This window comes from Megalobrama amblycephala, linkage group LG2 (genome assembly GCF_018812025.1).
Source record: "Megalobrama amblycephala isolate DHTTF-2021 linkage group LG2, ASM1881202v1, whole genome shotgun sequence".
NCBI classification, from domain to species: Eukaryota; Metazoa; Chordata; class Actinopteri; order Cypriniformes; family Xenocyprididae; genus Megalobrama; species Megalobrama amblycephala.
In genome coordinates, this window is record NC_063045.1 from 51,706,538 (window position 1) to 51,729,049 (window position 22,512).

The following is a 22,512-nucleotide window of genomic DNA, read 5'->3' on the forward strand; positions in this document are numbered from 1 at the left end:
AACAAATATTAGATTAGATAAATAAAACAACATTTAACATATATTTGTAACATTTATTACTGAATTTAATATTTTCATTTTTACGAGCTGGGCTAGCCTACTGTAGCCTACAGAAATTTAAACATTTTAAACTTGTAACTATTTTTAATAATTATTTTGCATTTTAGACTCATTATAAGCACTAAGTAAGTTGCAAGTGTATTATTTATTTATTCATACCTGAGTGTACCGTCACCACTTGATAAGACATGTGGAAATTGCTGCATTGGGGACGTTTAAACTGTCCAAAACAATCCCGCACCCTGTTATAAAACACATAACCGTATTACTTTAATTTAACATGAATAGTTATGTTACTACCTTGAAAGTCGAAACAGATAATGATGTTTCTTTTGATAACTGATAATAATGGCGCTCTGCTCTGGTCCAGGTTAGCGGCGCGCGTGCGCGACCAAGTGTAGCAGTGACAGTGTAGCTGCACAGCCCCCTCTGTTGGTGAACATCATCACTACACGATTGCTCCGATAAACAACAGGCTGCTGTATGTTGGTCGGGCTTTTTTGCAATGTATTTGCGGGTTATTTTGAACGACCTATAAAACGGGGACATTTCCAGGGACAGCTCCATTCGTGGACGGAGCACCAAAACGGGGACGTCTGTTCACCACGTTCACAAACTACTGTTAATTTTAATAGAAAATAGGCCTACTGTGTAAGGGAGCATGGCAGAAGGCGCACAAAGAGTGCTCCCTCTGTAATAACTAAAAAGTTGTGATATCTCACAAAGTTCTGTTATAATAAATGAAGCTGTCACACATTGAATCTCTTATTTACATAATTCAAAATTTCTTAGTTTTTATGAGAGAATTTACTCATAGTCCACACACCGTTTACCGTTTTTTTTTTTTTGTTTTTTTTTTTTTGGTTCAGTGATATGCCACTCTAGGTTGGGGCGGGTTTTGGTAGCCTACTCTACATAACTTTTTGATACGTGTAATAATTCCAAACGAATGTCCCAAAAATAAATAAATAAATTAACTTAAAAACTAAATCCCTCTCTTTTTTGCCGCCCTCACTGTGCTGCCGCCCTAGACGGCTGCCTAGTTCGCCTATAGGCACGCGCCGGCCCTGACTACAACTGACTTCAGTCATAGCCTTATTAATTGCTTAATTATCTCATTAATTTTAACTTTGCTTCAGTGTTACTTTAACATTATTTAGAGAGGGACCATATGTACTCTGAGCAGAGTTGATTTAACTCTGGGGATTTAACTGTGCAGTTAAATAGAGAGCACACACAGAAACACTTCTGAAGCAACCCACCTGTATAATCAGCTGCACCTGTCACACTCAAATGAGTGTGGAGAACGAGAAGAACACAAACGCACGTGCCCACACATATACCCTCTCACACAACAGAGACATGCGAGTAAAAACACAAAGTTATGTCCAAGGATGTGACAACTGATTTAATGATTTATAACTTGTGTAGACACTAAGTGCTTTTGTGCGTTACAGGGAGGATGCTCAGGCTCCCAAACGTGTGTCATGGGCCAAGAGTGGCACTGGATCTGACATCATCTCTAAAAACGGCACCCTGTCCTCCATTCAGACCAGCACTTTCCCGCGAGACCCCCACAACCACCATCATTACCCTCACTCCGACACCGCATCCATCAACACGGCCACGGGCAGCACAGCCGGCTATCGCTCGCAGCCTCCGGCAGACGCCACCCTGGAGCGCACTTTGCCGGGCTATAACACCAACTCCACCCTGCCCCGTGGGCCATTGGGCCCCCCCAGCACCAACGGGGGCTCCCAGCACACCTCAGTGCCCCGGACAGCCTCTGCCCAGCCTCAGATTCCACGTCCGCCAGTGCTGCCCACCACCGTAACTGCGGCCAATATCTCCCGCATGGGAGGGGTACCTATTATGGTGCCAGCGCAAAACCAGGCCGGATCTCTGGTGTAAGACCAATCACTTCTGATGAACCTCCAAAGGGAAAGAGGGAAGAGGACCTCACGTCTGTGGTCCTACAAAATGAGGCTACATCTAGATTAATCTGGATACATTTGAAAACGCCATTTTCCTTCCACGCTAGCGTTTTCCAAAAGTTTCTCATCCACACTGAAACATCGGAAAATGCTAAATTCACCTCACTGCGCATGCGTAAAACCTCATAAAAGCCCACATAATAAAGTTTTCATGCTATTCTTCTGGAAGGATCATTTTATTTAGCAAAATCTCACCATTCACTGATGTGTCCAGGTCACACTCCATATGTTTGGTCTAAAACGCAACTGCTGTCTGTCATCTTTGCAGGACTGCAGTATAAAGAGAGTACAAAGTATTTTTTGCAACAGTGTGAAAGTGAATAGCAAATAACAGGCACAACTGTGGTATAAACATACATATCTATTGGTTCAATATGTGTCACATGACCAACTATGTGTCTCACAGTCCACACTCTATGATGCAAAAAAAGGCGTTTTCAAATGTATCCACTTGGGAAAGCGTTTTCATAAAGCTCAGTTCGCAGGACAAAAACACTGCCTCAGTTTGGACGGAAGGCTAAAACAGAGAGGAAAAAGATTAGTGAGGACAAGGCCTGAAGCAAATTGGAAAGGATGGACTGGAACCGATAAGCTTACTGCCTCTGTATGGAAATGGCATGGTGTAATTTTCTTTCTTTACATTTTTTATTTTATTTTTTATATATATAAGAAACGTAAACATATATAAAGATGCTCCTTGTATTGTTTTATAAATTCATTTTTTTTTTTTTTTACTTTTCAAAGTATTACAGAAAAGCCTCTACTTTCTGTAAAATGGAACTTGTTAAACAGAAAAAGACACTGAGATGTTTGAATTATTCACATTTTTTGTCATGAAAAGCATTTTATTTTTATGTTCTTGTTGCTGTTATTGCTTTGCTGATTGTTCTTTTGCAAACTAAAGATGCTAACTTGCCTTGTTGAAAACAAATGAAAGGTCTATTCCACATTATTTACAGACACTCCTTTATTAATAATTCCGTTTACATATGATCAATAGCATATGTTTCATAGCATCATCAGTTAAAGGGAATGTCGAGGACATCACTTAAAGTGACATTAAGTTGCTATATTTGCCTTTAAATATTTTTTGGCCAAATATATTTCAAAACAAACCTGTGTTGTTATCTCTTAGAGATATATGGTAGCTTTTTGTAGAATTTGGCGGTATCTTAATTTATATTGTGGTTTTGTACCCCATGATTCTATTTTACAACTTTGATAATGTATTGTATTATGTAAACTATAATTATAAACATTCCTTTACCTTACTGTAAATAAGGTATTTATTTCTCACTCTAGGTCTGTGGTTATTTCATGGCAGCAAATAAGTTCATGATTTAACTGGTATGCTGTATACAAAACCAAAGATTTCCTGTTCAGTAGTTGTAGATGTGGGAAAATAAATTTCCTTGTAATTATCAGCATTGGTCCACAGCACTGCTACTGTCATTTTCTTGCAGTTGACAACATTCTAGCAAAATTAATGGTAGCTTAAGAAATATGTAACAGGCACACAAGTGTGATTAGGCTGCAGATGGATGGAGGTCACAAGGGTATTTCCAGTTTCCCGGAAATAAATGCCCCAGTGAAACATGAACTCAAAATTGACCCTATTTATTTTAGCACATAATTGAACATCCTGTTTTACACAGAAATGTGTCATTATGGAAGTATAATGGGTTGTGAATGGCAGTTCATGTTAACTTAATAGCTGACAATAAATCACAATCTGTAAGTATGCCAAAATTCATGTTGTATTATTTTTAAATTTACCACATAATTCATAAATGCTTTTTAAACAACTGCTGTATTTTTATTTTCAAACAAAAGCTTGTATGTACAAAAGCTGTGCAACTGACTGTTTTTCAAGCACAAATATTTTTTATTTAATTAGAAATGTTTTATTGCCTGTACCCATGTCTATATTTTTGTCATCTGCAGACTGGACAACCTCAAACTGTTCTGTATATAGGACATTTACTGTCTATGGACATGAAAACACTTTGTATCCATATTTTGAATAAAAGTAACTGACTGTAAAAACGCAGTCTAGCCATTTATTTATTTATTTCCAAGGAAATATATAAGATGTAGTAAAGTAACTCATAATTTGTGTCTTAAAGTTCATATGTGTATTTGTTTAATGTATTAAAGACCTGTTTAGAAGATATATGCTAACTAAGAGGCTGTCCTAAAGTTAAAATTAAGTGTTTTAGTGGGGAAAAAAGCTAAACTAAAAAAGTGTCCCTTTAAAGATTAAAAAAAAAAAAAAAACAAATTGTCGCGCGCATTATTTTTCGCGCACTTTTTCGTCCACGTGCACGGTTAAGTTGACTGACTTTCTTTAAAAAAGAAGAGTGGGGAAGGTAAGATACTTAGTGTTTTATGGCATTTCTATGATCCATCATTAATAATATTTGGAAAAGATAAAAATTGAACGATATGTAATATAAATACGTTGTGTGTAACATTTTGTTTAACATTTAGTCAGGGTCATTAGCCTATTGGCTAAGCTAACTTGACAGCAGTTCTCCACACATGAATAGTCTCCTAGACATATGTTTACTTGAGCAAAAATTAATTCCTGTTTTTATATTATATCTAACATTTGATATATTTCAAATATTGTTTTAAATCACTGTAGTAATAATTTAATTTCAATGATTCAACTGATTCAACAGACAAACGTACCTAAATGAACAACACGGTTTGTAATATATTAGAAAAAATATCACTTCATAAATGTAAAATGCCCCTGAAAATCAGTCCCAGGGGACTAATAACCCCTAAATAAATAATAATGTATTTTTACGCTGGTTTAATCTAGAAAAGTCACTCATGTACAACCATGCGCACTATAACTTTTTTCCAACCAATCAGTAGTATTATCAACCGTTTTGATGTCACCTGTTATTAGGGTTAACAAACCAACACATTTTAAGTATAATATTAAACTAAAGGCCAAATCAAAATTCAACAAGCGTGCGCTTATGATGATGAATTGTAATTATTTGCGTATGACTGACCTCTAGTGGAATATTGTGGTAGCCTATTACAATAAATCAGTCACTCAGGCTTTTTCAGGGTTTGACATTTATTGGAACTGTAACTCAGCAATACTTCACATTCCTCCATGTCCCTTTAGTAAATAAGAAATATATACATTAAAGATGTAAGCACAAGTGATGTATGACAGTTAATGTTAATAATAATAAAAAAAAGTTTTATTAGACAAATGGATCATCAAAAAAAAAAAAAAACACTTTATGTAGAACTGTATATTTCATACATAGGATGAAAAAAACCAAAACCTCAGGTTACCCAAAATAAGAAAAGTCACAAGGTTTCTCCCTATAACTTGGCATTAATGTAGAACACTAAAACATGCTGTATCTTCAACCAACCTCGGCTGAAATAAAGCCACAATACTAAAACGGCAAAAAGCAGAATGTTTGGATGGATTATTTTCAAATGTGCTCTCGAAATCAATGCATCTGCGCCTTAAGAAGATTGTGAATAATGCCCTTCTCATCATCACCTGTGTTCAGAACGGATGTGAATGGTCGAGTATTATGTTGTTATGCATATCCTTAAAAATAAAAATAGTACCTGATTGTAGAGTTAAACTGATTATAGTTCACCTGTTATCCTTACACGTTCCATATGGCTTTTGGCCCGAAATAACGTACATAGTAGAAAACATGTAAAGCACCAGGCGCTGTGGTATGAACCTCATGGATATGTGAATACAGGAAGGGCAGTGAGATGAGCAAGGTTAAAGGTCATTAGGTAAGCAAGAGAAGGATGGTTAGATGTTCAGGGTCCCTCGCTGATACTGGGTAAGGGAGCTCATGCAGCTGGGCTGGAGAACTGAGAGAGGAGAAACGAAGACAGACACCTGGCCTCTCCACAGTCTCACCACAGCAGATCACACTCAGGACTTTAGGTAGGACACAGAACTGCAGGATGGAGATGTGATAAAGTATTAAAGGGCTCAACGGCACTAAAAGTCTAGAATAAAATGTTCTTCGTACATTTATATAATCTACTATATTTAAAACAATATTTAGAGCTGGAGAACAGTATTACCCTGGGAATCCAATGCAGATATATGTGTTATTATTTCAAAAGTACAATTTTTATCTCTTATTTCTATCTTTATCATTTGACCTATTTAAAGCCTAGGACACACCAAGCCGACGTCAAAGAACTAGCGGCTACAAAAGCTGACTGTGTCATCACCTCTCGTCGGCTGCGTCTCAGCCAAAAAGCTGCGCTTGAACACACCTAAAGACGACAACTAGCACAACTAGCATTCTGCACCTGTATGTAAGTAAATATCTGTCTATATTACCATCGGGTGTCAATGGAAGACTAGGACTGCAGATATACAAAATCTACACAAAGTAAAATCTAATACAGAATTATTTATTTAATTATTTGAATTCTGGAAAAGTTAAAATATTTTAGATTTACCTTTTAATATATAGTCAGTCAGGAGGGTTGGGACCTTCTCACTGTCTTCTTTCATGGCATAAAGAACTGAAAAACAATATTACTTTTTATTTATGCATTTGGCATATACTTCTATCCAAAGCCTTAAAGGAATAGTTCACCCAAAAATGAAAATTACTCACCATAATTTACTCACCCTCAAGCCATCCTAGGTGTATATGACTATCTTCTTTTAGACGAACACAATCGGAGATATATTTATAAATATCCTGGATCTAACCAGGTTTTATAATGGTAGTGAATAGGTGGCCCAAAAAATGCATCCATCCGTTATAAAAAAATAAACCATACGGCACCTGGAGGTCAATAAATGCCTTCAGAAGCAAAGTGAGGGGGTTTTGTGAGAAAAAATTCCATATTTAAAACTTTATAAACTAAAATAACTAGATTCTGGCAGACGACCGTACGCATACTGCGCAAGTCGAATTGCGCCACAAGAGTAACCCGTGATGCGATGTATCACGCAGGATGTAGGAGTATCGTAAGCTTAGACGCCTCTCACGGTTTAAACAAATAGGGCTGTGCAACAAATTCAAGCTCCTCTTCTTATATATTGAAATCTTCTGACATTTCTCTTTAAAATTTCTCATTTGTGACTGGTGTTTTGATGTGCTCTATCCTCTGCGCTCTATCCTGTTCGTCAATATATCATGCATTGGGTCAGAGGTTGCTCTTCCGCTGCAAATCGATGCATACGGCCATCTGCCAGAAGCTACTTATTATATTTAATCAAGTTTTAAATATAGATATTTTTCTTACAAAAACCCATCGCTTCGCTTCAGAAGGCCTTTATTAACACCCCTGGAGCTGAATTATTTTTATGATTTTTATGAATTTTTTTGGGGCTTCAACATCTCAAGCCCCATTCACTACCATTATAAAGCTCGGAAGAATCAGGATATTTTTATTACAACTCTGATCGTATTCATCTGAAAGAAGATAGTCATATATACCTAGGATGGCTTGAGGGTGAGTAAATTATGGGATAATGTTCATTTTTGTGTGAACTATCCCTGTAAATGTGCACATTTACATTTTTATCAGTTCTTGCTTTCCCTGGGAATCAAACCCATGAGCTTGCCATTGCTAGCATCATTATCTAGTGTTTGAGCTACAGAAAAGCCCTATATTATATAGTGCAGTTCAATATACTTACTTTTTGTGAGCATTTGCAAGTCATCCACAGATGGAGGAGTCCCTTTTTTCTCATATGGGATGACTGTGTTTAGGTACTTTTGACCACACACAAGAAAAACAGACACAGTTTACGATCAGATCTTACACCTGCATACAGTATATATGTAAGTTTAATCCAGCACATTAACTGAAATGCTCCTCCTCACCTGTCTTTCTGTCCCTGAGGTCCCAAAGGTCTGTCTGATCCCTGTCTGCAGGATGTTGGACAGACCCTCCATGCTGAAGCGCTGGAAGACATTAAAATATAAAATATTAAGTACCAGAGGCTTCTGCTTACATACTGTACAGTGCATACATCCTAAGTCAAGCTAGATAAAAGATCTGGTATAATTCAACTGGAGATCTAGAACTGATGTTGAGAAATTAAGTGTTCACAAGTTTCTTTCAGCAAATGATCTTTATACATAACAATGTTGTGGAGCTGTTTGTTTATTTAAAGGTGCTGAAGAACATGTTTTCAAAAGATGTAATATAAGTCTAAGGTGTCCCCTGAATGTGTCTGTGAAGTTTCAGCTCAAAATACCCCATAGATTTTTTTTTATTCATTTTTTTAAATGCCTATTTTGGGGCATCATTATAAACGCGCCGATTTTATGCTGCGGCCCCTTTAAATCCCATGCTCTCCACCCACAGAGCTCGCGCTTGCCTTGAACAGTGCCTTAACAAAGTTTACACAGCTAATATAACCCTCAAAATGGGTCTTTACAAAGTGTTCGTCATGCATGTGGCATGCATGCGTCGGATTATGTGAGTATTGTATACTGTTATATTGTTTACTTCTGATTTTGAATGAGTTTGATAGCGCTCCGTGGCTAACGGGTAATGCTACACTGTTGGAGAGATTAATAAAGAATGAAGTTGTGTTTATGAATTATACAGACTGCAAGTGTTTAAAAATGAAAATAGCGACGACTCTCTTGTCTCCGTGAATACAGTAATAACCGATGGTAACTTTAACCTCATTTAACAGTACATTAGCAACATGCTAACGAAACATTTAGAAAGACAGTTTACAAATATCACTAAAAATATCATGGTGTCATGGATCATGTCAGTTATTATTGCTCCATCTGCCATTTTTCACTATTGTTCTTACTTGCTTACCTAGTCTGATGATTTGGTTGTGCAGATCCAGATGTTAATACTGGCTGCCCTTGTCTAATGCCTTTTATAATGTTGGAAACGTGGGCTGGCATATGCAAATATTGGGGGCGTACATATTAATGATCCCGACTGTTACGTAACAGTCGGTGTTATGTTGAGATTCGCCTGTTCTTCGGAGGTCTTTTAAACAAATGAGATTTATATAAGAAGGAGGAAACAATGGAGTTTGAGACTCACTGTATGTCATTTCCATGTACTGAACTCTTGTTATTTAACTATGCCAAGATAAATTCAATTTTTCATCCGAGGGCACCTTTAAACTCAGATTCACAATCTGCCACATTTGCTAACTCTAGTCTCTGTGTACAAAATGAACATGAACATGGAGTTTGAGGACACAGAGATGCAGTTACTTGCATGATGTAATCAAATCACAGCAGCATTACTGTAAGAGGAAGCCGGTATTGCCATCACAGCTCATACTGCAGGGGAATGCTTCCTCTGCTCGTCCAGTAAGTGCTAAGTGCAGCTGAAGAGTAATGGGCCGAGATCCATTAACCACAGAAAGAGATGTCCGTGTCTGGAGACTGAATGGAGGTAAACATCATGCAGCTACTTTCAACACACTTACTTTCGCAGGCATGCTCCCAGTCTTCTCGGAGCGTGTTGTTCCTTGTAGACTCATGGCCTTGTCCTTACGCCTGCGCTTGCTCAGCTCCCTTTGCTCCTTCTGTCTGTTCTGGACCTCCATTAGAGCTGTGATGAAGGTGTTCTTCACCTCTTTCTCAAACTCCAGCTCATCCCTCCGGGCCAGCTGAGCCACCAGTTCCTCCGAATACTCTCGTATCGCCAACTCCATCCGACACAAGATGTCAAGCAGCGCCGAGCTCGGCATCAGCCTCAGACCTGCATGACAAACAGCATAACAACATGCAGTTTCGAAAGACTTGATCAAAGCGAGCAACACTTGACTTTCACACTGTGACTAATGTTGGGCTTTAACGTAATATTTATTTCTCAGTTGACGTGGGCTATTTTTCATTCACATTTGTTCCACTGCATCTCTGGTTTCTGGTTTCATATGTCCGTGGGAATCTGAAACAACATGGTTTAAAATAGAAACCTTCTCTATTTTCTCAATGGACACCGCTTTCTATTCCTGGTGAAATGTAAAGCACGTTTACATTGACCTTAATCTAGTAATATCAAGGTACTTCTCATAATAATGACTTTTGCTGATGAGACATGCTATTGCTTGTATTTTAACCATAAAGATAAACATGATCTGTTACCTATCTGAAGAACGTAATAAAAAGTCACCCTGAGGTTCACATATATTTGTTAATTGCAGGTTTATCTGGGCACCTTCATAAGAGCAGTTATTGTTGGAGGCCTGAGACAGCATGCGGATCTCCTCCAGTAGGGAGGGGCTGCTTTTAGAGGAAGAAACCCCGATATCATCATCCTCCTCTTCCTCTGTCTCTCCAGGATCTGGTGAGTTTTCCATCATTTCCACAATCTCCTCAATCACCTGGTGAGGGAATAAATGACAGATTTCAGTGGGCGTTTGCCATTTTAGCTTTGTATGCAATGAATAAATGTAATCACAAAAATGGCACACATGATTTTTAATCTAGCAAAGCTTTAAAACTAGGTTACTGTTCAAGTGGAAACCTGCTTGATGTAAACAAACCCTAAAATACAGTATTAAATCAAGCATTAGTGTGCTGGCAAAATGTTACTGTAAACAATCATATAATCATTTTCAGTCTTTTCTTTCCTTTTTACCAGTGCAACACATCTATTTACTTTGTGTAAAAGTTTAGGCTCACCTGATCAGCTGTAATCAGAGGTTCTTCACTCAGACAGTTGGCATTTTCGTTCTTCTCATTCATCTCATCCTCATCTTTTTCGTGTATCTTTAAAGCCAAGACAATGAAATGCTTCACAACATGTTTAGGAGCATCAGCAGTATCAATATGACAAGATGGCAGAGACTAATGGCTCCATATAGTTCCATTACACTCATTGGTAATGTGCTGAGGAGAGTGCTTTCAGATGTTAGCTTATAGAATGCTTGACAGCTCTTCTGGCCTGCATTGATGTACAACAAAAACTTGACTTCTCATCTACTGTACTTTACTGCTGACAATATTAGATTACCCAGTGTCATCTGACCAATTGGATTAGATGATAATTAGCATAATATTTACAAAGACTGTCGCTGTGTCATCTCACATTTTGACAAAATATAACAGAAAATACATAAATGTCTGCCAGTAAGTCATGGAGACTTGCAACATTTTTCAGAGCATCTGTGAGATTTTTTTATGGTATCTAAACTATTTATTACAAAGCTTGTGACAGGCTGAATGCCAGAGAAAGTAGATCAGGTTGAGTTTTTGGCAGCAAGTGACTGTATTTGCTGTCCATTTGGCATAAACATACCACACCCTGAATCAAGAGGGCAAAGCTGTACTCTCTTAGAGTGCTGCAGTCATTTGCTCAGAGGAAATAAATGCTTCAATGAAGGAGAAAGATATTATTTCAAGAAGTAAATGGCATTGGCCAGTGCTTTAATTGTAATTGCTTTGCAACTTAGTTCACCTTTGCAAAGTTAGTTCACCCAAAAAATGAAAATTCTGTCATTAATTACTCATCCTCATGTTATTCCAAACCCGTAAGACCTTTGTTCATCTTCGGAACACAAATTAAGATATTTTTGATGAAATCTGTGGGATTTGGCCTTCGATAGAAGGCAACATTATTACCACTTTCAAGGTCCAGAAAGGTAGTAAATACATCGTTAAAATAGTCCATATGATTACAGTGGTTCAACCTTAATGTTATGAAGCAACTAGAATACTGTGCACAAAAGACAAACAAAAATAACGACTTTATTCAACAATTTCTTCTCTTCCTTGTCAGTCTCCTACGATGTTGTTGTAGTAAACACAGTGCAGCGTTTCCGTGTTCTACGTCAGAACGCTGGCTCAGTATTGGCCGATGTTGTTCACGTGAACAACACGATGCATGCGTGTGATGCTGACGCAGAAGCCAGCCAATAATGAGCTGGTGTTCTGACATAGAACCTGGAAGTGCTGCACTGTGTTTACTACGACAGCATCGTAAGAGACTGACATGGAAGAGAAGAAATTGTTGAATAAAGTCATTATTTTTGTTTGTTTTTTTGCACACAAAAAGTATTTCGTCATTTCATAACATTAAGGTTGAACCACTGTAGTCACATGGACTACTTTACTACCTTTCTGGGCCTTGAAAGTGGAAATAACATTGCAGTCTATTGGAGGCCAGAAAGCTCTCGGATTTCATCAAAAATATCTTAATTTGTGTTCCGAAGATGAACAAAGGTCTTATGGGTTTGGAACGACATGAAAGTGAGTAATTAATGACAGACTTTTCATTTTTGGGTGAACTAACTTTTTAATTCAGTTCCATTAATATAATATTATTATTAATATTATTAAATTTCCCTATCAATAAATAATATGTATTGATATTATTATTATTATTATTATTATTATTTTGTTAATAATAAGGGGTTGTATTAAGGGGCTATATGTAGAATTCAGAAACCCTTGTTTTTAGCAACACCGGTGGCCGTTATGTGAACTGCAGCCAGCAACTTATTGCTCGTGCTCTTAACGTAAAAGGGACTGAAAGTGATTCAATGCCTTGATATACTTACAGCGAGTTTCTTTTTTGTTCTTTACTTAGAAGTAAAAAGATGTTGCAGCGATATACTGCTAACGAACATCCAGACGCCGTCCACGCTGCTGAGAGCGACGTTTAGATGAATATGTACTGTAAAAATGTGCTGCGCACTTTCCTCTCAATAACAAAATACACACACAACAAAAATAACAGTGGTGAGAAAGCAGCAGTTAAGAAAGCATTTAATCATATTGATGTGGATATGTTTGCACCAGCTCTGTAATTCACCGGCATTGTGTTGACAGATGAGGTAATTAAAATTACACTGTTGTGATAGTTTGATTATAAGTAAGTAAGTAAATTTTGATTATAAAGCATCTTTGAGACTACAGACTATATTGATCTGACTATGTGAGACTATAGTTTGAATTAATCCCTTTTCTTTGCATGATACATTGACATTACAGTACAGAATGGATCTTTAGGCATTATCCTGAACATCTTATATGCATTCATTTCATGTGTCATAGAACGGAACAGAGGCTCTTAAGAGCGCGCATAACAGTTACATCCTTTTGATTTTCCCAGCAAAAACGACCCAAGATCTTCACATAAAATCAGTCTACAGGCTTTCATAGACAACCTAGGAAGTCAGGAAAGGTCTTGTTTTTAAAGTTTTGTTACTAGCTGTTCAAACATTGTCAATAAAAAAGTAATTATTGATATATGGAAATTCTTACATATAGCCCCTTAAAAAGAAAAGGTTGTCCCTGCATTGGTAAATAATTTGTTGTCCTTAGCATTTTATTGTACTAGTATAGACGTAGCTTACAGTCATGTCATAGCACTAATCTATACCGTAACCCTGCAGGAAATACGAATCCATTATCATGTCAACAGCATGAAAGTTATCAGAGCAGAGCAGATGTTTACCTCCTGATCTGAGAGGTTGCCGTTCAGCGTTTCTGAGGTGGGGTCATCCCAGCTGGACACAGAGGAGGGGATGTAGTTGTCAGTCAGAGCATCCCACACGCTACAAAAACACATGCATGGACATTTATATACACAGTGTTCCAAACGACACACAATGAATATGGAACAAATGAGACATTCATTCTCAAAATTATGAATAATACATTCTTTAATAATGACTTTATTAATAAATTCCACTTATATGTATTAATTATGACTTGTTAGCACTGAGAATATAGAGACAGATCCAATGTACAGCATTCATTTTATATGCACAACAGTGATGCTACAACGTGTTTAAGATGCTCTTTAAGTAGCTGCTTTCCATGTTTATATAACCGGGCTAGTGACAATGCGTTCTTTCTCTTTTCTTTCTTTTCTCTTTTCTATCTATTCATCTACATACTGAAATTACTCTCCACACTTTCTTTGTGCCTCTGTCTAGTCATCCAGGGAACAAGTGGCCATTCAGAGTGCGCTGATCTCTGAGGGCATACAGACACAAGCTTACCAGCCTCCATGCCATCCCTGCAACAACACCAAACTGGTACAGACTCATCGTCTACCAATATGTCATTGTCTGAAGGAGATTAATTTCTATTTACTGTCTGAAGATCTCTAAAGGCAACATCTTATCTAGAATATTTACCAACTTTGGGTAAAAAAACCCCCTCAGAATTGCAGCAGGCTTGTTTCTGTAATTCGTCAGATGCACAGCCACGGGCTGAATTCTAGCGCAAGGACAGATTTGTGTCTGAATTCAAGCCAAGAACAAAAGCCACGGGCAATGAGAACACATCACAGCGGGAAACGCAGAAAATAACATGCTAACAAATCATAAATCAACAACATATTTACAGCACACACTAAGAGCGTAATAAGCAAGATGCTCAAATACTGGAAATCCCAATGACATGCTCGTTTTTATCTCTTAAAAGGCTACAAATTGAAAATGTGCATCCAAAAAATACATTTAAAGCAAATGCTCTACTGTAAATCTACATTTCTGATGTTGTATTGCTCTTTTTTTATTTCCTTCCAATATTTGTGAATATTTTTGCCATTACAGTCTCAATCAGTGATAATGTTTTGACAGTTTTAAATCAACAAGCATGTGCGCTATATTTAGTCCAAGGGATTTTTTTTTTTTTTGTCCCGTTTTGCGAGAGGCCGTTTTGACGGCAAAGAGAGGATGGTGACAGGCTGCCAGTACAGACAAGTCAGGACAAACAAAAGCACTGAGGCGTATAAAAATTTGCTGAATAATTCACAGCCAAACCATGGACACATGCACACAGACAGGCGCTGGTGATAGACAAAGGGTGTTTTTTATAAAATTTGATTGGCAGGGCAGATAGCAAAGAGACATGTCCTCATTTTTTGAATGGCAGAGAGACGACCAACTGGATGGGCATATTTATTAGCACAGTATTCATACATTTATTTGGTGATACTTAATGGTGCAAAAATGTAAAGCCAATTGCATCAATTCATTAAACCATCTACCTAGATGCATTTACATTATATATTCTGGAAGTGTAGAAAAATTCTTGCTTACTCTTCATCTTGAAGCCTCTCCTCATCCTCCTCGGCGTGTGATTGGTTGCGTACAGGTGCCAGGCCTTCTGTTTTGGTGTTGTAATTGTGGAAGCACACGTTCAGCTTTTCGTCAAATTCATTGACCAGGTCCTCCATGGACTTGAAGCTCATCATCTCAGAGAAGTTCTCTAGCTCGGAGAAGTCTTCACGGCACAGCGGGGCCAGAGGAATTGTTTTGTGAGGCCGGCAGGGAGTCTGCTCAGATCCGAGCTCCTCCATCTTGCAGGGCCGCAGATCCTCAAATTCCTCATCCAGGCACACCAGAGGGGCCTCCATCCTGATGCCCTCTTGATCGCACAGTTACGTGGAGGTCGGCGCTGCAACAATCCCTGATTAAAAATGTAATAATTGTCAATATGTCATTCAACATCTCAAATCACCATCTAAAACATAAAAGGCTGAAAGTGGAATAATTCAAATAGTTTATTTGAATATGAAGTTATATAACAGTAATGGCTTCCTCAGTGTCAAGAACATTTTGTGAGGCTTATTTAACTTTGAACATTTAGACTTAGACAATATTTCTCAGTTGACATCTCATTAAATTAATTTCTTTCTCTTCCACTAAGCAAGTATGGAGCACGAATGACTGCATTTCGCTCAAGCAGAGTGAAAGTAATTGTGTTTAATTTGCATGGCAGTTGATTCAGCAGAACCTCTGGGATTTTTCCCAATGAATTCTGGGACTGTGAGGCAGCCAAAGTCAAACAGCAATTATAGCTACTGCTCATTCAAATTCATTTGCATGTACAGTATCTTTTTTCTCCAATCATTAGGCCTTATAATACATTCTATATTAATATAGATATTATTAAAATATTAACATTTATTTTTTAGCAAATTAAATACTACAATACGAGTGTTTCTATTCTGAACTTACTAAAAACAGATGCTATTACATTACATCTCTCTTAGACGCTGCTGCTGCCTGCTGTCAACGCTCGGAGCTTCGTGGAGTTTATCCTAAATCCTTCTCTTTATTCCTATTCACATAATATAACTTTCTTATTTTTCACTGATTACTTAACCTATTGCATAGTATTATAAACGGAACGATTTATTACTAGCAATCCACCAGCGTAATCACCTAGTGTTAGCCATAGCCTGCTAGCTACCGTCTACTTTCTTTTTTCCTCTAAACCAACCTTCCTTGTCGATTTAATGGCGGATTTATCAGATGTATGTTATTCTGATCTGTCCTCGCCAGATCGGGAAGCTGTGGAGACGTTGCTGCCCGGCATTCATCATCCACCGCGAGGTACAGCGTCCCGCACATCACCCTTGCCCCAGGCACCGGCAAGCGACCGAGACATGAGTCCCGTGTGCGTTGCAGTTTTTCGGACGGGTTCATCAAACACACGGTCAGATGTCCGAGACATGTGTATTAAATGACATGTACAGCTTAGCTCTTTCTGGATGGCCTTACACATGTGATAAATGCAGGGATATTGTATGACAGAGAGAATTCAGAATTAGAGACAGCATCCAAACTTTAATTGAGGATAGTGAGAATGAAAGGGCCTTAGATAGTATGCGACTCATAAACACTGCACATTCGGTTCCGGTTTAGAAGCCATGCAGCAGGCTTGGTGATAGGCGGCTTGGCAAGAACAAACAACTCTTGTTCCGATTAAAACATCAAACAGGTTCTCCCCACTCAGTGAAACTGAGAATGTAGTGCCCTAATTGGCGATTCTATTACACGGAACGTGAAAATAGAGACACCAGCCACCATGTCACATGTTTGCCGGGGGCCAGAGCACCTGACATCAAAGCAAATTAAAAGTGCTGGCTAATGCTAAACGTAAATATAAAATCATTATACGTCGGCCAAATGATGTTACTTCGATCGGAGATCACTAAAATTAACATTAAAGATTTACTCGCATTATCAGCAGAATATTTGTTCTGGCCCTCTTCCTGTTCTGGAAGTGTAGAAAAATGGCTGGCTTCTTGCAGAATAATTAGGTTTCATAGACTGGAAAAGCTTGGGGCAGACCATCTGAAAAGAGATGTATTCATCCCTCCCGGGATGGTGCTGCCTCTCCTAGAAATTTCAAATAGTCTTAGAGCTGAAACTGACAAACCAGGGCCCTCGGCGACAAACTGTAAACCGACCGTCTGCTAGCCGCCTGTCACAGAACTCAAATAATTCACAGCACATGAAACTCTTTCACCGATATTATACATAGAGAGGTGTACCTCCAGTAAATACAAAAAACTTCCGCCTTTTAAGGGTAAAAATTTAATTGATGTTCAAAAAATGAAAATCACAGTAAATCAGATAAACAAATGATAAAGTGTTGAATATTATCTATTTCTTCAAAAGCACTTATTGTAAATGAAATTATCAAGACAATAAACTAGACTTGCTGTGTTTGACGAAACCTGGCTAAAACCAGAGATTACATTACTTTAAATGAATCTAGTCCTCAGGTTATGATTCGACACATCCTCGACAGAAGGCAAAGGGGGAGGTGTTGCTGTAATTTATAGTAATATATTCAGAATCATTCAAAAGAATTTCAAATATAACTCCTTTGAAGTGATGGTGCTTTATGTAACATTATGTAAGTTGAATTTGTGCTGGCTCTGTATACAGGCCACCAGGACACCATATGACTTTATCAAAGAATTTGCTGATTTTCTATCAGAGTTAGTACTGGCTCGGATAAAGTCCTTGTTGTTGGTGATTTTAATATCATGTAGATAATAATAAAGACGCATTTGGATTGGCATTTGAGACATTTTAAACTCTATTGGAGTAGACAACACGTGTCAGGACCCACTCATTGTCGTAATCATACCTTAGATCTAATACTGTCGCATGGAATTGATATTGAGCTGTTGAAATTCTACAGCAGGCGATGATATATCAGATCATTATTTAGTGTCGGTATAATACAATAGCCAAGGCTACAAAACCACCACCCAGCCATAAATTTTGAACCATCACGTCTACCACTAAAGATTGCTTTATAAATAATCTCCCCGAGCAGTTTCATCGCCTTAGTATACCTGACAACTTAGAAGAACTCGATGCTGCAACAGAAACTATTGGCTCTCTCTTTTCCAGCACATTAGATGCAGTCGCTCCTTTACGTCTAAAGAAGATTAAGGAAACTAATCCAACGCCGTGGTATGATGAGCACACTCGGGCTCTAAAACGAGCTGTTAGAAAAACTGAACGTAGTTGGAAGAAAACAAAACTAGAAGTTTTTCGCCTTTCGTGGAAAGAAAAAATGATTGAGTACAGAACGGCTATAAGAAATGCTAGATCTACTTATTTTTCAAATCTCTTAATAGAAAACAAACATAATCCTAGGTATTTATTTGACACAGTGGCTAAATTAACTAGAAACAGAGATTCAACTGCTGACGTTTCCATAGAGCACAGCAGTAATGACTTTATGAACTTCTTTACTTGCAAGATTGATAATATTAGAGAGAAAATTAAAAACATGCAACCGTCCACAGTTTCGCTTCAGACAGTGCACTGTAGTGTCCCTGAGGTAAAACTAGAATCATTCGCCGCTATAGGAGAGGAAGAATTATCTAAACTTATCAAATCATCAAAATCAACGACATGTATGTTAGACCCAATGCCGACTAAACTACTGAAAGAAATGCTTCCAGAGGTCGTAGGTCCACTTCTTGATATAATTAATTCATCCTTAACACTAGGATACGTGCCAAAAACCTTTAAGCAGGCTATTATTAAACCTCTTATTAAAAAACCTCAACTAGATCCGAGAGATTTAGTAAATTACAGGCCAATCTCGAATCTACCTTTTCTGTCAAAGATACTAGAAAAGGCAGTTTCAACACAACTGTGCTCCTTTTTAGAAAGAAATGGAATCTGTGAGGATTTCCAGTCAGGATTTAGACCATACCATAGTACTGAGACTGCTCTCGTTAGAGTTACAAATGATCTACTCTTATCATCCGATCGTGGCTGTATTTCTCTATTAGTGTTATTAGATCTCAGTGCTGCTTTTGACACTATCGATCACAACATTCTTTTAAAAAGACTTGAAAACTATATTGGCATTAGTGGAATTGCTTTGGCATGGTTCAAATCGTACTTATCTGACCGTTATCAGTCTGTAGTAGTTAATGAAGAGATGTCGTATCGCTCACAAGTTCAATATGGAGTACCACAAGGCTCAGTACTAGGACCGTTGCTTTTCACTCTGTACATGCTGCCCTTAGGAGAGATAATTAGGAAGCATGGTGTTAGTTTTCACTGCTACGCTGATGATACTCAGCTCTATATTTCCTCGCGCCCTGACGAAACCTACAAATTCACAAAACTAACAGAATGCATAGCTGACATTAAAAACTGGATGACAAGAAATTTCTTATTATTAAATTCAGAAAAAACTGATATCCTAATCTTTGGACCAAAAACTTCCTCACGAAAAAACCTTGAATACTCCCTAACGCTTGACGGGTGCTCCATTAAACCTTCGTCCTCAGTTAGGAACCTGGGTGTGCTCTTCGATACCAATCTTTCATTTGAAAGTCATGTTTCTAGTATCTGTAAAACCGCCTTCTTCCATCTAAAAAATATATCTAAATTACGACATATGCTCTCAATGACAAATGCGGAACAGTTGGTTCATGCATTCATGACCTCAAGACTAGATTATTGTAACGCTCTACTGGGTGGTTGTTCTGCTCGGCTTTTAAACAGACTACAGTTGGTCCAAAATGCGGCAGCTAGAGTTCTTACTAGAACCAGAAAGTATGACCATATTAGTCCAGTTCTGTCAACATTACATTGGCTCCCTATTAAACATCGTATAGATTTTAAAATCTTGCTACTTACTTATAAAGCTCTAAATGGTTTAGCTCCCCAGTACCTAAGTGAGCTCTTAATGCATTATAGTCCTTCACGTTTATTGCGATCTCAGAATTCAGGCCAGTTGATAATACCCAGAATATCAAAATCAACTGAAGGCGGCAGATCCTTTTCCTATTTAGCACCTAAACTCTGGAACAATCTTCCTAGCATTGTTCGGGAAGCAGACACACTCTGTCAGTTTAAATCTAGACTAAAAACACATCTCTTTGCTCTTGCATACACATAACACATTATCAATACATTAACATTTTTCAAATCCGTTAAAGGATTGTTACGCTGCAATAATTAGGTCGGCCGGAACCGAGAACATTTCCTATAACACTAGATATACCTGTACATCAGAATAAGAATGGCATCTACGCTAATATCTGTCTCTCTGCTTATCCTGAGGTTTGCCGGGTGCTGGATCCAGGCCGTATCCAGATCAGATGGAGAACCTGTGTCTGGACCTGACTACAACGTAGCCCAGGAGACAATGGGCCTACAGATCCAGTTCTGGCTGCATCTATAATTCAGATTTTTAATCCCCGTATCCGCTTACATATATTTATATATAATCTATTTTTAATCTCTATAATAAAAATGTATAATTCAGATTTTGATCTCCATATCCATTTACATATATTATATATATCTTCCAAGGGGTTTTTTCCCTCCTAGGACTTTTTTCCCAGTGTTAGCACGCTGGGTTTTTCTCCTAGGGGGTTTTTTCCACCCCTGGGAGTCAGCCGACATTGGCTTAATGTAGCACCATCTTGTATATGTTACATATTACCACGCTTGTTTGTACAGCTTATTTTTAACCACTTCCCTTTTTTCTGTGCTTCTAATATGTAAAGCTGCTTTGAAACAATTACCAATTGTAAAAGCGCTATATAAATAAATTTGACTTGACTTGACTTCAGGTCAAGATGACATCCAAGAAGATTCACTCTTCATTGGAATGAACAAGTTCAGTTTGAGAGTATTTCTAACATTAGTTCATGCATCCTTTTTCCCCCTGTCATCTGACAGTTTCCATGAATGAGCTCGAAGGGCTTTATCAGGCTTAACGACAAGCTAAAAGACTGCAGGATAAAAATCCATTTAAAACAGGCTTGCATAAGCTTTTACCCCAACATCACATTAGTCAGCAATGTGCCATTCCACTAAACTCTTATTACTTTACCCTCGTGTGTATGTGTCTGACCGTCAGAATTAAGGTGATGACCTTTTCCACTTCCTAGTTTTTGGCTACCCATTGATTTGTTTGTCCGCCACCCATAATTCTGTGCCTATGGGCAAAACCAGTTCAAAAAAACCTTAACATCCAAATCCAATGACCAAAGCACAGAGGTAATTCAATGTTACAGTGATAAACTGCTGCCCCTTATTCACAATTCCTGGGGAAGGGGGTGGAATTGAGCAGGAGTGTAAATAGCATATTGACCTCAAATCAATCGATGGAACACAAACTGTGGCAATGGAATAAAACACTTTTGCTGTGGGTCCTCCATTGAGGATGACGACATCTAAATGTGCAATACATTCATATTTTTCACTATGCTGATAAATTCAAGAGATATTTCTCAAATGCACTACTTAGAGGATAAATTTGGATTACAGGATGAATTTGTGAGTGCCAGTTAATGGTTGCTTGTGGCATGTGTGACCTATGTTGTGAAAAATGAATATGAACACAACCATGTCACAAGATAAGATTAATTGACGAGCCATGACGGGAAGAAATATGGCGGATCACATCATAAAGCATGGCAGAGAAAAAATACAACACACTGTATCAGTTCTGGATTAAATTTTTTTAAACATTTCTTTAGGTCTAATGGATTTGAAATTAATATTTTTGATTATCCAAATGGATAAATAATATTCAAATTGTGCACTATAAAAAAATCTAAATAATAATTATAATATCTTTTTCTACAATTATGTACAGAATGAAAATGACAAAAAAGAAAGGGATGGATGCAGGACGAATGGAGATCAAGGTTACCCCATTTTCCAGAGGGAATAACGGGAAAACAATGGCGGGATGGAGACGGAGTGATGGAGGAGAGAGAGGGAGGAACAAATTACCTGCAGAAGAATCTCTCCTTGTATATCTGGGTAGAGTGAGCCCCTCCTATTCCAATATAGTCAGAGCGAAACCACCATCAGCAAATCCCGGTCAGGATGAAACAACACCAGACACATTCATTCCCATCACACACAAGCTCTGTGTCGTGATGGCTGCTCGGCACCCTGTTCTAGTCCACGGCGTCTTGTCTAAGCCAGCCGAGGCGCCAAGTGTTGTTTTCTGATCATTAAGCAGCAGCCGTCCTCTCCTGTTCCACGGAGCCTGCGCATTGCTACGGCAACTGACGGAATCATCCTCCTTGCCGCCCCTCCCCCTTCTGCTCCTCTCCTCATGCACCTCACTCTCTCCGCCCCCTACCCCTCCCGCTCCCTTTCTCTCTATCTGCCCTAAGCCAAATCCCTCCATATTCATGAGGAAAGGAAAAAAACTGAGAAGCTGTAGTGGGGCTT

At 38.2% G+C, this 22,512-nt stretch overlaps 2 protein-coding genes across 4 annotated transcripts in view; one reads left to right on the forward strand and one right to left on the reverse strand.

Annotated features, from left to right (window-relative positions):
- esama (endothelial cell adhesion molecule a) overlaps nucleotides 1-4,100 on the forward strand; it is a 53,327-nt gene extending 49,227 nt beyond the window's left edge. For both annotated transcript variants that reach the window (XM_048180759.1, XM_048180760.1), the window contains exon 7: nucleotides 1,518-4,100. In XM_048180759.1, the coding sequence (XP_048036716.1) occupies nucleotides 1,518-1,971 (454 nt within the window). In that variant the 3' untranslated portion in view covers nucleotides 1,972-4,100. The remainder of the gene's footprint in view (nucleotides 1-1,517) is intronic.
- A 1,033-nt stretch (nucleotides 4,101-5,133) lies between these two features.
- Nucleotides 5,134-22,369, reverse strand: fez1 (fasciculation and elongation protein zeta 1 (zygin I)). Of its 2 annotated transcripts, none has more exons than XM_048180762.1 (10): nucleotides 22,063-22,369; nucleotides 15,079-15,448; nucleotides 13,482-13,533; nucleotides 10,706-10,792; nucleotides 10,239-10,404; nucleotides 9,505-9,779; nucleotides 7,916-7,996; nucleotides 7,729-7,804; nucleotides 6,534-6,599; nucleotides 5,134-6,016 (listed from the first exon to the last, which is right to left on the reverse strand). In XM_048180762.1, exons 2-10 carry the CDS (start codon nucleotides 15,393-15,395, stop codon nucleotides 6,000-6,002), a joined length of 1,137 nt encoding a protein of 378 aa, XP_048036719.1. In that variant the 5' UTR covers nucleotides 15,396-15,448; nucleotides 22,063-22,369; the 3' UTR covers nucleotides 5,134-5,999. The 2 variants fall into 2 exon arrangements, with proteins under 2 accessions (XP_048036719.1, XP_048036718.1); XM_048180761.1 differs by having other exon boundaries at nucleotides 13,482-13,581; nucleotides 22,063-22,367.
- Between the last annotated feature and the right edge of the window lie 143 nt (nucleotides 22,370-22,512).

Coding starts and splice junctions, on each gene's coding strand:
- fez1 (XM_048180761.1), bottom strand. CDS start 15,395: ATGGAGGCCCCTCTGGTGTGCCTGGATGAGGAATTTGAGGATCTGCGG. Junction 7,805..7,915: donor CCTCAGGGACAGAAAGACAG/GTGAGGAGGAGC, acceptor TGTGGTCAAAAG/TACCTAAACACAGTCATCCC. Junction 6,600..7,728: donor CTTGCAAATGCTCACAAAAA/GTAAGTATATTG, acceptor ATTGTTTTTCAG/TTCTTTATGCCATGAAAGAA.